The following is a 12,057-nucleotide window of genomic DNA, read 5'->3' as shown; positions in this document are numbered from 1 at the left end:
ATAATAATAATTATTATCATTATTATTATTATGTAAAGTATAATCTTATTCGTATAATGCAATATAATATAATAAAAATATTATATTGTATCCGCGTTGTCTGGAACACAGCATAAGGTAAACATTTGGGACAACAACCAATGGTTTCTGAAATTTGCATAAAGTGCTTTATGAATAAAACTCAAAATAGAAAAGTAATAAATAATAGATGTGCTAATTTCTATTCATGTCTGTCATTTTATTTAAGTTCCCTCATAGTTCAAAATGCAGCATATTGTCTAAAACAAAAGTTATAACTAGATGTTCACATAAACTGAAAGCGGTCTGCAGTTGGCTATATTCTCCCCGCGCTGCAGTGCGTCGCGCAGATTTGCCCGACAGATTTTGATAGACGTGGATACTATAATAAAGCAGCCGTGTGCCAAAGGACCAAAAGGCTCTGCCTCTGTATGGTTTGTCTCAAGCTATTCTTTGATCTGGCTGTTTGATGAAGAGAAAGAGATAAAATGTAGTAGAAATAAACACGTTAAGAATCCGTAGGACTCCTATTATGTTTTTAGGACTATCATTATGTTGTAATGTTTGGTTGACCAATCAGCGGAGGGGGGCATTTCATTACCGCCCACATGTAGGGATCGAATATTCAAGTTGTTTATTCGTTTTCTGTCCCTGAACATAAAAACGAAAAAACGAAACCGAAGTCTTGATTTTTCGTTTTGTTTGGACAAATGAAAAAAAGAAAAACGTGCAGTTTTTTCATTTTTCAGATTTCAATATTAAATTAAAAAACGAATTATACGAAGGTACACGGACCCCAAACATTCACAAGCTGTTCTTCAAATAAATAAATAAATAAATAAATAAATAGTTCAATATATTTGTATGAAGGTTAAAACTGACTTTGAACCATTTTAATCTGCTTTCAATTTTTATATATAAATTTTTACTTTACCCAGAACCATACTTTAAACATTAAACTGACAATCCATTATATAAAAATTATTTACAACTTTTTTTTTAGGAATCCCACCATCAGACCAAAGATCAGAGCCGATGTCTCGGCATGACTCATTCTGCACAAGACCAGTTGAGTTCGGTTCATGTTCAGTGTGACAACACTGCTTCATAAGGAACAGCTATTTTCCTGTTTGCTCATAGCTTATATGATGAGAAATAATTTTATTTGTTCAACAAGTAATTGCAAATGTGTTTCATTTTGTTAAATATATAATGCATTTTAATTATTATCAAAAATGAATAGCAAGTTAAGGTTTATTTTTCCAAGTATAGACAAGTATCTATTAAATCAGTCCAAATAATAATTTCAATGATTTTTTTTTTAACTAATGACTAAAAGACCTATAGGGTCAGACAAAAACAAAATGATGCACACAACAGTTAACACCCACACTGGCATCACAGCAACGTGATATTCATCACTGTCATGGTGTCATGTTCTTTTAAAATGTCCAATATGGTGTTCAAGGATTCTAAACTAACAAGGTCAAAGCCAAAGTCACCCAGCAGGGACTTTCCAGCAGATGACAGAGTGCCTGCGGCCATTCAAATTCCCTTTTTTTTCCTAAGCGATTTCTCCTCCAAAGACATCACTTCCTGGATTCTAGACTATTTCAAATGAGTCAATACTGAATGAGTGAGAGCAGTGTTTTGAATGGGCAAAGATACAGTTGGAGGTTTCTCCAGTAACACTGATATTGAAGAGGGAGGACTAGGGTGAATTATTTTAGGCAGATTTGATTCACCTGAGCAGTGTCTGGAACTTGTTATCTAGGGTACAATGCCTCTCTGTGCCCCATTTGCTGTAAAGTTTAGTAATTAAATAGATGGAATGTGCACCATTATTCACAAATTTAGCTCTCTCTCTTGCCTTCAGCGGTTTTAGCTCCACATTGCATCCAGAGCAGTTGCCTTACACTACAAGATTCCAGGCCAGTGTAATCTTGCTTCTGTATATATACCTGAATGGTTCTTGTAGGTACTGGTAAATCCAGGGCTTCCACCAGGCATCAAACTCTTCATCCTGATGGCCTCCTCTGGGTGGTTAAAGCGGAAAAAGGATGACTGACCAAAACACAGCATACACCCTGAGGAAAGAAGCATATGTAAGCAAAACATAAACAAAACAGAATTACCTTACCAATAGAAATTAAAGTTCACTGTATAATAAAAAAGTGCTTTATGAGGGCATTCTAAACCAAATGTTTTTATCCAAGTGAACAATATTATAAAAAAGACTGAATTAAATACAGTACCTTTTAACAATTAAAACAATTGAAACTGCCATAGGATCTGTAAAATACACAGTGTTTATAAGTTAGCTGACATTTTCTGTGACCTTTTTTAATAATTTTATCTAGTGGAATTGCCAGCCCCATACCCAACAACTCTGAATGGGGCAGTTTACCTCACGCAAAAGTCATCTTTTGCTTCCATCTGCAGAAAGTGTAATTATATCTTCATAAATATTACTTTATTATATCAAGGTAATCTAGAGCCTCTGAATGAAACAAAACAGGGGTGTGGATGAAACATAATAAAGCCAAACAAAACGCAATCAGTACAAGTGATAAAGTGTTTGTCTGGCCTGAATCTGTGTCCTTATTTACATGGTTTATTGCAACTCATATCTTGGCTTATCTCACCATATCATAGAGTTCAAACAAAAAGATTAAACTGAGATCGTCTATTAGTAGGAAATGCACACATATAGCTTCTATATATTCATATATTTTTGTCCCTCTGCCCTTATAAAAGTGGTGTGATTATTGGGGCTAAGGAGTCAAAATGCCAGTGAATTATGAGTCCGACATCCATTTCATAATGAACACTGGCACAGAAAGCACAGAGAGAATATAACATCAGTATGACTCATTGCTGACTTACATTACAGTAGAGGACAGGATATGACATGCAACACTAACATGAATTCCACTTAATGCCATTCCGTTATTCATCAGAAAATGTAAATCCCTATTTTCCACAATTGCTCACGAGTGTACATAAATCACTCTTTGTTGCTGAATTGTCAGTCTTTTTAAAATTAAACTGCTTTCTCTGTTATTACCATGTCAAAGCTGAACCTCATACAGTGTCCATACTCTGTAGTTTTGCCACATATATGTACAGTACAAACACAATTGAGAACATGGACATAGCCACATATTTGAGATTACAGGAGGAACATACTGTAATATTTAAAAAAATCAAACAAATTATTAAACTCAGTAATAGTCTAAATGCTGGGGTATCTCAGTATCTATAATAGTTACAGGCCACTCTGAGAATTTACTCAGAAAAACAAGTGAAAGAAAATATTTAGTTTGTATACATTACTTCCTAAAAATGTGGTACAGAACAAATAAGGTAAAATTATTGATGACAGACTATAACATCTATTTACACAACTAAAACTAAACAATAAAACAGGCGTTTGGCACAAGTGGGCATCAGAGGGGTCAGGCTGGGTATAAGGAGGTCAGAAAAGTGTTTTGTAGTATTTCAGTAGAAGGTCAAAAAATAAATCAGAGAAAATGCATTGATGTTTTATTCTATTAAGCCCCATAAAAAGTTTTAAGAGCATTACCAAAAAGTGCATGAGAGCATTAAATAAGTCTATACATTTTAAATCATAAGTGTGTGAAGACCAATAAACAATATTTAAGTTAGTTGTATATTAACAATTTACTATACAAATTACTGAAATAAATTGAATGTTAAGCCTCTTAAAATACTAACTTGAAAAATATGCAACAAGAGCTATATATTAGTTTGGCTATACTATTTATTATAGTCCGCTACAGTTTAGATTTTTGAGCTGAACAAAATAACAAAACAACTTGGTTCTAATATAGCCTACGTAGGCTATTAATAATTTGTTATATGACACATTAAACAACACAATGGTTAATGGTGTATATGCAATACAAAACCGCAACAATTCAGCCTAAGAGGTGAATAATTGGTAAAATATTGTAGAATATTGTATAAATATTGTAGCAATTTCACCTACCAGATTTGGAAAATAGAACTCTTTAAACTTATATCCAATCGACTGTAAATACTTGGAATCGCTGAGGAACGGCGGGCAGTGTGTTTGTGTGAGTCTTGAGCTCTCGTGCGTCGCGTGAAGTAAAGCGCGCTGAGCTCCTGTGTGTCCGCAGCTTTTGTGATGTTAATGTCAAGCGCTACTACAAACAGCACGTCCACTCACTGACTTCTGCTACAACACAAAACAGCACAACTGTCACCTGCCCGACTGTCATCGCCAGACCAAAGAAAACGGACAAGACAAAAAGTAGCAGTTAATTCGACAAAGTGTCAGATATCCGGGGAATTTAAGATTTAAGAAATTTGCTCCTGTGGCGAAACTCTGGACTTCGCGGATGTTATGCTAGAAGTTGATTTTATTTTGTAACCCCAATTTTTTTTTGATAATCTGGGTTAAAAAAAATAAATAACACTCTTAACGAGCATTAAGACTGTTGAGGACTATTGACGCCTCATTAAGACAAATGTAGCTGTTGCGTGGCACGTTGGACAGCTGTCCTCTCGCCTGCTGTCTCATGTTATTGTCAAGCATAGAGTTCTAACAGAGGGACTGACTGCAGATCAGCTCATCTGGATCAACATGATCACTATCCCTTATACTCGAACTGGTATTAAACTAATTTCTCTTAGATAAACGTCAAAAATATATGATTAGGTGCACCATTAAAAGCTTAACATTTGCTATAGATTTACACAAATAGTTACAGCGGCTGTAAATGAGATAAAACACATATTCTGAGAAACCAAATAAAACATCACATTTCTGTAGCATTACACTTTCCCAATGTATAGAACTAATAAAGAGCAATGTGATTCAAGAGTGTGTGAAATAACCAAACAGAGCAGGGCAAGGTCAAGTTCTTCAAATGAAAGGTTAAACAAGCCCTCATCATTATCATAGTGCAATGTCCCCATGTATAACACAAATACACACGAATGTGATTCCAAACTGGACAACCAGGAATAGCTCAAGAGTAGTGTAAGGTCAAGGGATGTTCAAACAATTCCTTATCAGTATTAACACAAATTGGGTAAATACATAGCCTATAGTTATTTTAGCTTTGGACATGCAATCTTGTGAAATGGTAAATATCTGATGTCATGTCAGCTGTTGCATTATGCAGAAGATTCACAGTGTTCTGAATTTAAGCAAAGGCCTTAACTCTTCTTTACTTATATGCCACCTTCTAACTTTAGAACCAAGCAGACCATTCAGTCTGATAATAGCTGAAACGTTTGTCCACTGGAGCCACTCGATGACGAAGTCTCTTAGAATGGTATTTGGAAATGTATTTTACTGATGTGGAGGCTGAATCCATTGATTTACTGTCAAAAGATTTCAAGGCAATCAGTTGAATATGAAACTAAAACTCCAGGAGAAGTACTAACATTAATAAACCATCAGCAAGTAACATTAATAAACCATCAGCAAGACACATTGTGCCTTTATTTCACATAAATAAATAAAGGAATACAAATGTATCCTCAGATACTAAGACTCTAAATCTAAGACTGCAATGTATCCATTCTAAATTCCACATTAAGCTCCTTTTGTAACCTATTCTACATAGCCTACTGTATATGGAAGTAAAATCAGGTTCATAAGCTTCAGAGCAGCCTTAACCTAGACCAACTGTAAATGAGGCATTGCTTACCTTGTGTGAGTCTGACAGGTTTGGAAACTGCTAAGCCATCCATTGAGCAAAAATTTCCACAGGGGTATAGAGTGATGGCTCCCCCCACATTTTCTATGTAGCAATGTTGAGCAGTCACACCCGGACCCTGAATATTAATGTCTGTGTTCCCATGACCAAGTTTAGTCTTCCCTGCAACATGTGACAGAGATTCAGTTGATTATTGCTGCATAAAACTGAAACTAATTAGACATGAGGATGGCCAATATAAGGTTTAAAAAAGGATGTATTGAAAAGATGACACTTAATGAATTACTCATTTGAAATTGTAACAAAACTTAGAAAATATGTTAAAATAATAATATTTGAAATAATGTAGCACAAGGCTTGCAGCAAAAGGACAAGTTCATATCTGCTTCTTTAACAAAGACAAGATAGACAAAACCCCTACACCCCTCCCTCCAGTGAATGGACTTGTCTGAGTTATTATTTCATTCAAAGTGTTTATGAAGCAGATGTGAGTAAAAGAGCCATAACCCAAGCCTACTGTGAGAGCAGATGTGACCGAGACAGTGGTAGAAAGCAAGTGATAGGGGTGGGTATATGCTGCACTTTAGACTGAAGATGAACATAATTCATTTTTTAAAAGAAGACATTTTTTAGGCAGTCATACAAATGTGCTCTCACTCAATCAAGCTCAGCCACACAGTGTGGAGCAACAGGGGGTTGTGTCAAAGTCAGGTCATAGCCTCGTAATTCTGTCTCTTGTTCTAAAGCCACTGCCATTGTGAATGCAATTTACAAGAAACAGCTGAAACCTACATACGCAGTCCTATATAGAAACTTCAATAAATACTAGACCCATCATATGGGTGAATCTCACCAATATATTAATATAATTTATTAATTATAATGATAAATCTATCCATCCTTCCATCTATCAACATGTCAACAGTAAATTATTATTCAATCCATTATAAAATGATTCACTGATGAATAGTGCACTAAATTAACTTCCTCTGGGATTTATACTTGCTCTCATTCTTCCTCAATGTCAGGGGAGGAGAAGTCCTCCATTTGTCATTCTTCATGAGATGAAGCATAGTCAAGCTAAGAGGACAGTACAATGAGATTTGTCCTCTCTCGTGAACTTCCTGTACATCACCACACAAAAACATGCCGATACTAATCTTAATTCATAGTCCCCAGTTTTTAGTTGGCATCCCTTCTGTTTGCACAATCATATAATTACCCTCTGGCAGGGGCAGCAGGGTTATAGCCGTACTCAGACGGCCACTTCCTAAGCTGACAAGATGGGCTCCTTCTGCCTGGACTTTGAGAGTCTTGCCTGTTTCAATCAGGTCCAGTGGTGTGCTCTGTGAACATATGAGGACAAAAAAACATTAAACCTTTTAATAATGGATCATATTTTACAGCATTTGATGACCATTAAAGTGACCTATACTTTTTTGGATGACTGCTCAGGGTTTCTAAAACAGGATTAGTGTAATTCAGTTAGGACCACTGAGTACTGCAGCGACAGGACCTAACTAGACTAAATGGGTTTAGCTCCATCAGGTACCACCATGCAGGCTAAGAGGCTAACAGGATTTAGCTGTTAAATGAAAGACAAGGGACGAGATCAATAAATGACCAAAGGAGAAACATATTTGGCCTCAGCATGTCACAGATGGAGGTTCTCAAGGGCAGCTTGGGGATTATTTGCTTGATAAGCTTGACAGAGTGCTATTCTGCATCGAAACAAATGGTATAATTCATGTTTTTAATAAGGAAATGGCATATTTAATTTAGTTTGTGTCTTTAGATGATGTTAGAATTCACACAAGCTTCGGTGCACTAGAAAGGATTTTGGAAAGTGAGCAACCAGTGGAAATTTCACATCAGACCTTCTGGGATGTAAAACTCTGACTTTACTAGAAGTTTATTCTCTTTTCGAATATGCTGGCATCATAAGGATTGCCCTGGATAAGTTACAGTGGCCACAATGTGAAAATTCATGAAGTAAAATATAGTAAACCCCAGTTAAATCAGGGAACATTTGCACTGAATGCACTTGTTATACATATAGTGGGTAATTATCCATTACATGGGTATATAAAGCTGCTCCACAGTTTTCATTGTCTTCTGACATTTTTTTCCATATACAGCTCAGTCTCAGCTCAGCTTGTTTCTGTGTGTATTTTCATGTGTTTTTGCATACTCTTTGCTAGTGAAGTTTTAACAGGTCCATTGAACTAACTGCTTGATGTTTAGGAGACCCCACAATGTTTGAATGGATGAATACTGTGCAGTGTTTGAGCAAGATTAAATGCAGACAGAAAGGCTGAACTCAGCCTCTCGAATCAGCAGTGATGAAGATTAACCCTATAATTAGGAAACAGTTCACCCCTTAATTTCCACAGACTCCACAGTTAGGTGACAAAACCTAGGGATTTTGCAGAATTCTTTGCTGATGCTGATGCATCAGATAACATTTTAACTGCTTATATTATATTCTGTTTTTATTATTTTAATGATGAATAAGTAGAAAACCAACATTATAACACTCTTTATGCATCCATTATACACACTAACATTCAAACATAACTTTTGAATGGTAATGTGTGGGTGGGTGTGAGCGGTTCTGTTGTTTTCTGCATTATGAGTATAATATAAAACAATTAAAATAATTAAACCGGCAGTATAAAAACAATTAAATGTAATGTCCCCATAAAACATGAAAAACCAACATGTGTGTGTGTGTGTGTGTGTGTGTGTGTGTGTGTGTGCGTGCGTGCGTGTGAGAGAGAAAGAAAGAAAGAGAGAAATAAATTACACTCACACACTCACCTGTAATACCTGATGAGTCTGACGGCCATGTTCTGGAACATTCTGATTTAGCCTGTCCATGTCTATGGATTTATTGGTCACTTCATGACATTCGTTAAGATCCTGGAATTACAGAAAGATAAACAGCAATAATTTTTGTCCAAATATGACCAAAAATTCTTAGTCAAAGAGGTGATTAGGGTCAGTCTCATAAAATGCGAATGGACTTTCATGTAAAGAGTCATAATCACAACATATATTGGTTTTATGTATACAACATGAACAGACTATTAGAATAAATATGCAAAGCTGGCAAAGTTACAACATTTCAAGCTTGTGTCTTTGATCCTATCAGTGAACAATAAAACACATCAGGTGTTTACTACTGTAGACAAAATACAGTGATGCAACGAATTAACAAAAGCATACTGTGATTAACCAACTGTTGTGAACAGACCGGAGTCTGCATCTTAGTTGAAATGCACAGCATGAGTCAGTGTGACTCATCACACACACACACACACACACACACACACACACACACACACACACACACACACACACACAACCAGACTAACAGTAAACAGATGCAGCCAATTATCTATGGTACAGACATAGGCACATTAGTGTGAACAAACCAGAGTAGACCTCAGGTCAGTACACACATCACAGCAGATCAGTCATTTTGGAACATCCCTAACCTTAAATCCCCCTCTCCTTCCCTTACCCCTCCTCCGTTTCTGACACATACCACTGTCTCTCAGAAAAAACACACTGGGAATCAAGCAGAAACAGATCCGGAAGACACACTGAGCATCAGGGTCTATGTGTGTATGTATCAGTGTACATAACAGCCATTGTGAATCTGTGAAGGGCAGTAACGTCACTAAAAGTAGCAAAGCTATTTGTTGAACTACATTTCTCAAGGTGGCACTGTAACTTAAAATCACGTAACTTCACAGTGTGATTTTATTTATTAGCAGATTAGCTGTTTACAATGAGAACAATTGGCACAGATTTAAAAGAGCCATTTATTTTGAGTCAGAAAAATTTGTTCTGATTCTAAACAACCAACAGAACACACTGAAAAAAATCCCAAGGGATTCAGAACTACTTGTTCGAATCAGTTCTTTTTAACCAGTCTAAGTAAGTAATCAAAAAAAGTTATCAGTTAAACCAAAAGCTCTTAGCTTTAGTTCAGCTAATTTCATTTTAGCATAGCTATAGATAGTTTGTAGCTTAGCTACACAACTATATTCATAATTGAACCCCTCTTCTGTAGCTTAGCTATAGCTACATAGCTGCATTCAACATTTATTGTCAGGTACACCAAAACATCGTAAACAGACCCAATATTTTCTACTAATATAACATAATTTAACAGATTACCTTAGTCTGCCAGTTGTCCAATGAATCAACTCTTTCCGTGAGGAGCATCTAAGTTTGAAAGGCAAAGCTAAGTGAGATTAATACAACTGTTTCCTCTGCTGGCATGTCCAGTCAGGGAAACAACTGGAATGAGACGCTTTGCTTCTACAAACAAGCGAAGACAGGTTAGGTACAGTGAATGCATATTCATTAAGATGATGATGGACATTTACAGTTTTTAACTCAACAGCTGGTATAAAATCAAACTTCCTCTCCTTTTGCTCCTACTTCTAGACTCTCTTTCCTTTCATTTCTAATGTCATGTTTGCAAGTGCAGCTGGCAAGTGCTGCAGTCCGCCTTTCTCAATCACGTCCAGAGGGAAGAAAGAACAGAAAGCCTCAGTCACTATACTGAAAATGGTTACTGCTCTCACCATCACACACACACACACACACACACACACACACACACACACACACACACACACACACACACACACACAACTGGACAATACAGAATCACTCACAATAAGCATACATAGACAGATATTGACGGCTTGAGTCAAATACCTGTACAAACAAATATGCACCTAATAGCAGTTCATCTGGAGTTTTTCATGCTGGTGAGTGGCTTGCCTCTGAAACATGTCATTAAGTCTGCAGTTATGCCACTGTGCCCTGCCCTCTGCAGCAGAAAATAGACTCAACCACATAGCCCAAACCACAAAGCTCTTCTTACAGGGGTTATAATCACACAGGGTACACATATATAGACACACACACACACACAACCTTACACTGACACACGCAGCATGTAAGAGTTACAGGGAGAAGTGAGGAAACCACAGCAGGAACATACAGCTAATATAATAGTACAGCTAAATGTAGCACGGAGGTGAATCTGGGAAATGGAAACCAAAGACTGGAAACATGAAGGACGGATGGCTTTTCTACTCATGTTAATACCACGAAAATGTTAAATCAAACTGAGATTTAAATTGTCTTATGAAAAAATCATAACCAAGACAGGCAGCAGTTAAATATATACAATAAACAACACATTGAAAACATAAATAAAAACATATGCTTAAAATGAATACATAAATATATACTAACAATGAAAATGTAAATATATTCTAATATTAAACTATAACATTTTAATTTATTTATTAAACTAAAAAGTTATATTTTAAGTATTTTGATTCAATGGAATGTATAATATATTTAAATTATATTATATGGTTATTTTAGCACTCATGTTCTCTGCATAAATCTGATAAATAGTATGCAATGTACATTGATTTAGTGCAGCATTATACATTTCTTCAGTCTCTTATATAGCTGCCCAAATAAATTAAGTACTAAAATTAACCAAAATTCTTAGAGTATTTTGAAATACCAAATACCAAACTCATATATCGACCCATTACAGAAATCATTGTCTATAAACTTGACACATCTGTACTTGTATGCTGAAACTTACTGCTCAAAAACATGCTAAACATTAAATTAAATTAAATTAAAATTAATTTAATTATTCAAGGGATAGTTTATCAAAAAAAACTTAAATTCTATTATCATCAAACTCTTATCTTCTGTGGGATGTAAAAAATATATATATGTATATATTTTTTTTTTGAGAAATGTCTCATTGTTGTTGTTTTTTGTGTGTGAGTGTTTATTTTGTCCAATGATAACCAAAACTGATTGGTCACCAACATTCATCAAAATATCTTCTTTTGTGTTCCACAGAAGTCCTACAGGTTTGGAATGGCATAAGGGTGAATAAATGATGACAGAATTTTCATTTTATTTCTTAAATTCCCTTTAAGAAATATATTTATTTGTTACTGTTACATGCCTTTAGAAGACGATCGTTAAGGAATTGCTGGAATAGTATTAAAATTGTCAGATCACCAACAGTACAGCAGATGGACTTATTTTGAAAAACAGATTTGAGTTTACACGCTGCTGTGGAGAACGGAAAAGATTGTAATATTCCATGTGGAGTCCTCCTACTCACTTCCTGTTCTTCAAAACAAAAATGTTGTTTTCCATTTGATGTTGAACAGCTGCAAAACTGCTGATGTGGGTCACTTTAAGAGTATTTGTTACATAATTAGATTTATTTATGGAAAAAAAATGTCATAACATTTTT

The 12,057-nt window shown here is 35.6% G+C and overlaps 1 protein-coding gene across 8 annotated transcripts in view; it reads right to left on the bottom strand.

The window, feature by feature from the left end:
• Window positions 1–12,057, bottom strand: part of LOC132139694 (pleckstrin homology-like domain family B member 1) — a 39,621-nt gene that overhangs the window by 24,299 nt on the left and 3,265 nt on the right. For 7 of the 8 annotated variants that reach the window (XM_059548242.1, XM_059548243.1, XM_059548247.1 and 4 more), the window contains exons 2-5: window positions 8,553–8,654; window positions 6,955–7,078; window positions 5,724–5,894; window positions 1,980–2,105 (exon numbers count right to left, since the gene is read on the bottom strand). In XM_059548242.1, the coding sequence (XP_059404225.1) occupies window positions 1,980–2,105; window positions 5,724–5,894; window positions 6,955–7,078; window positions 8,553–8,612 (481 nt within the window). In that variant the 5' untranslated portion in view covers window positions 8,613–8,654. Of the gene's footprint in view, window positions 1–1,979; window positions 2,106–4,030; window positions 4,190–5,723; window positions 5,895–6,954; window positions 7,079–8,552; window positions 8,655–12,057 lie in introns of those variants that run through there. The other variant, XM_059548248.1, reaches the window with a different exon arrangement.

Source organism: Carassius carassius, chromosome 4 (genome assembly GCF_963082965.1).
Source record: "Carassius carassius chromosome 4, fCarCar2.1, whole genome shotgun sequence".
Classification (NCBI taxonomy): domain Eukaryota; kingdom Metazoa; phylum Chordata; class Actinopteri; order Cypriniformes; family Cyprinidae; genus Carassius; species Carassius carassius.
Note: the sequence above shows the minus strand (reverse complement) of the source record. Positions and strands in the feature narration are given on the sequence as shown.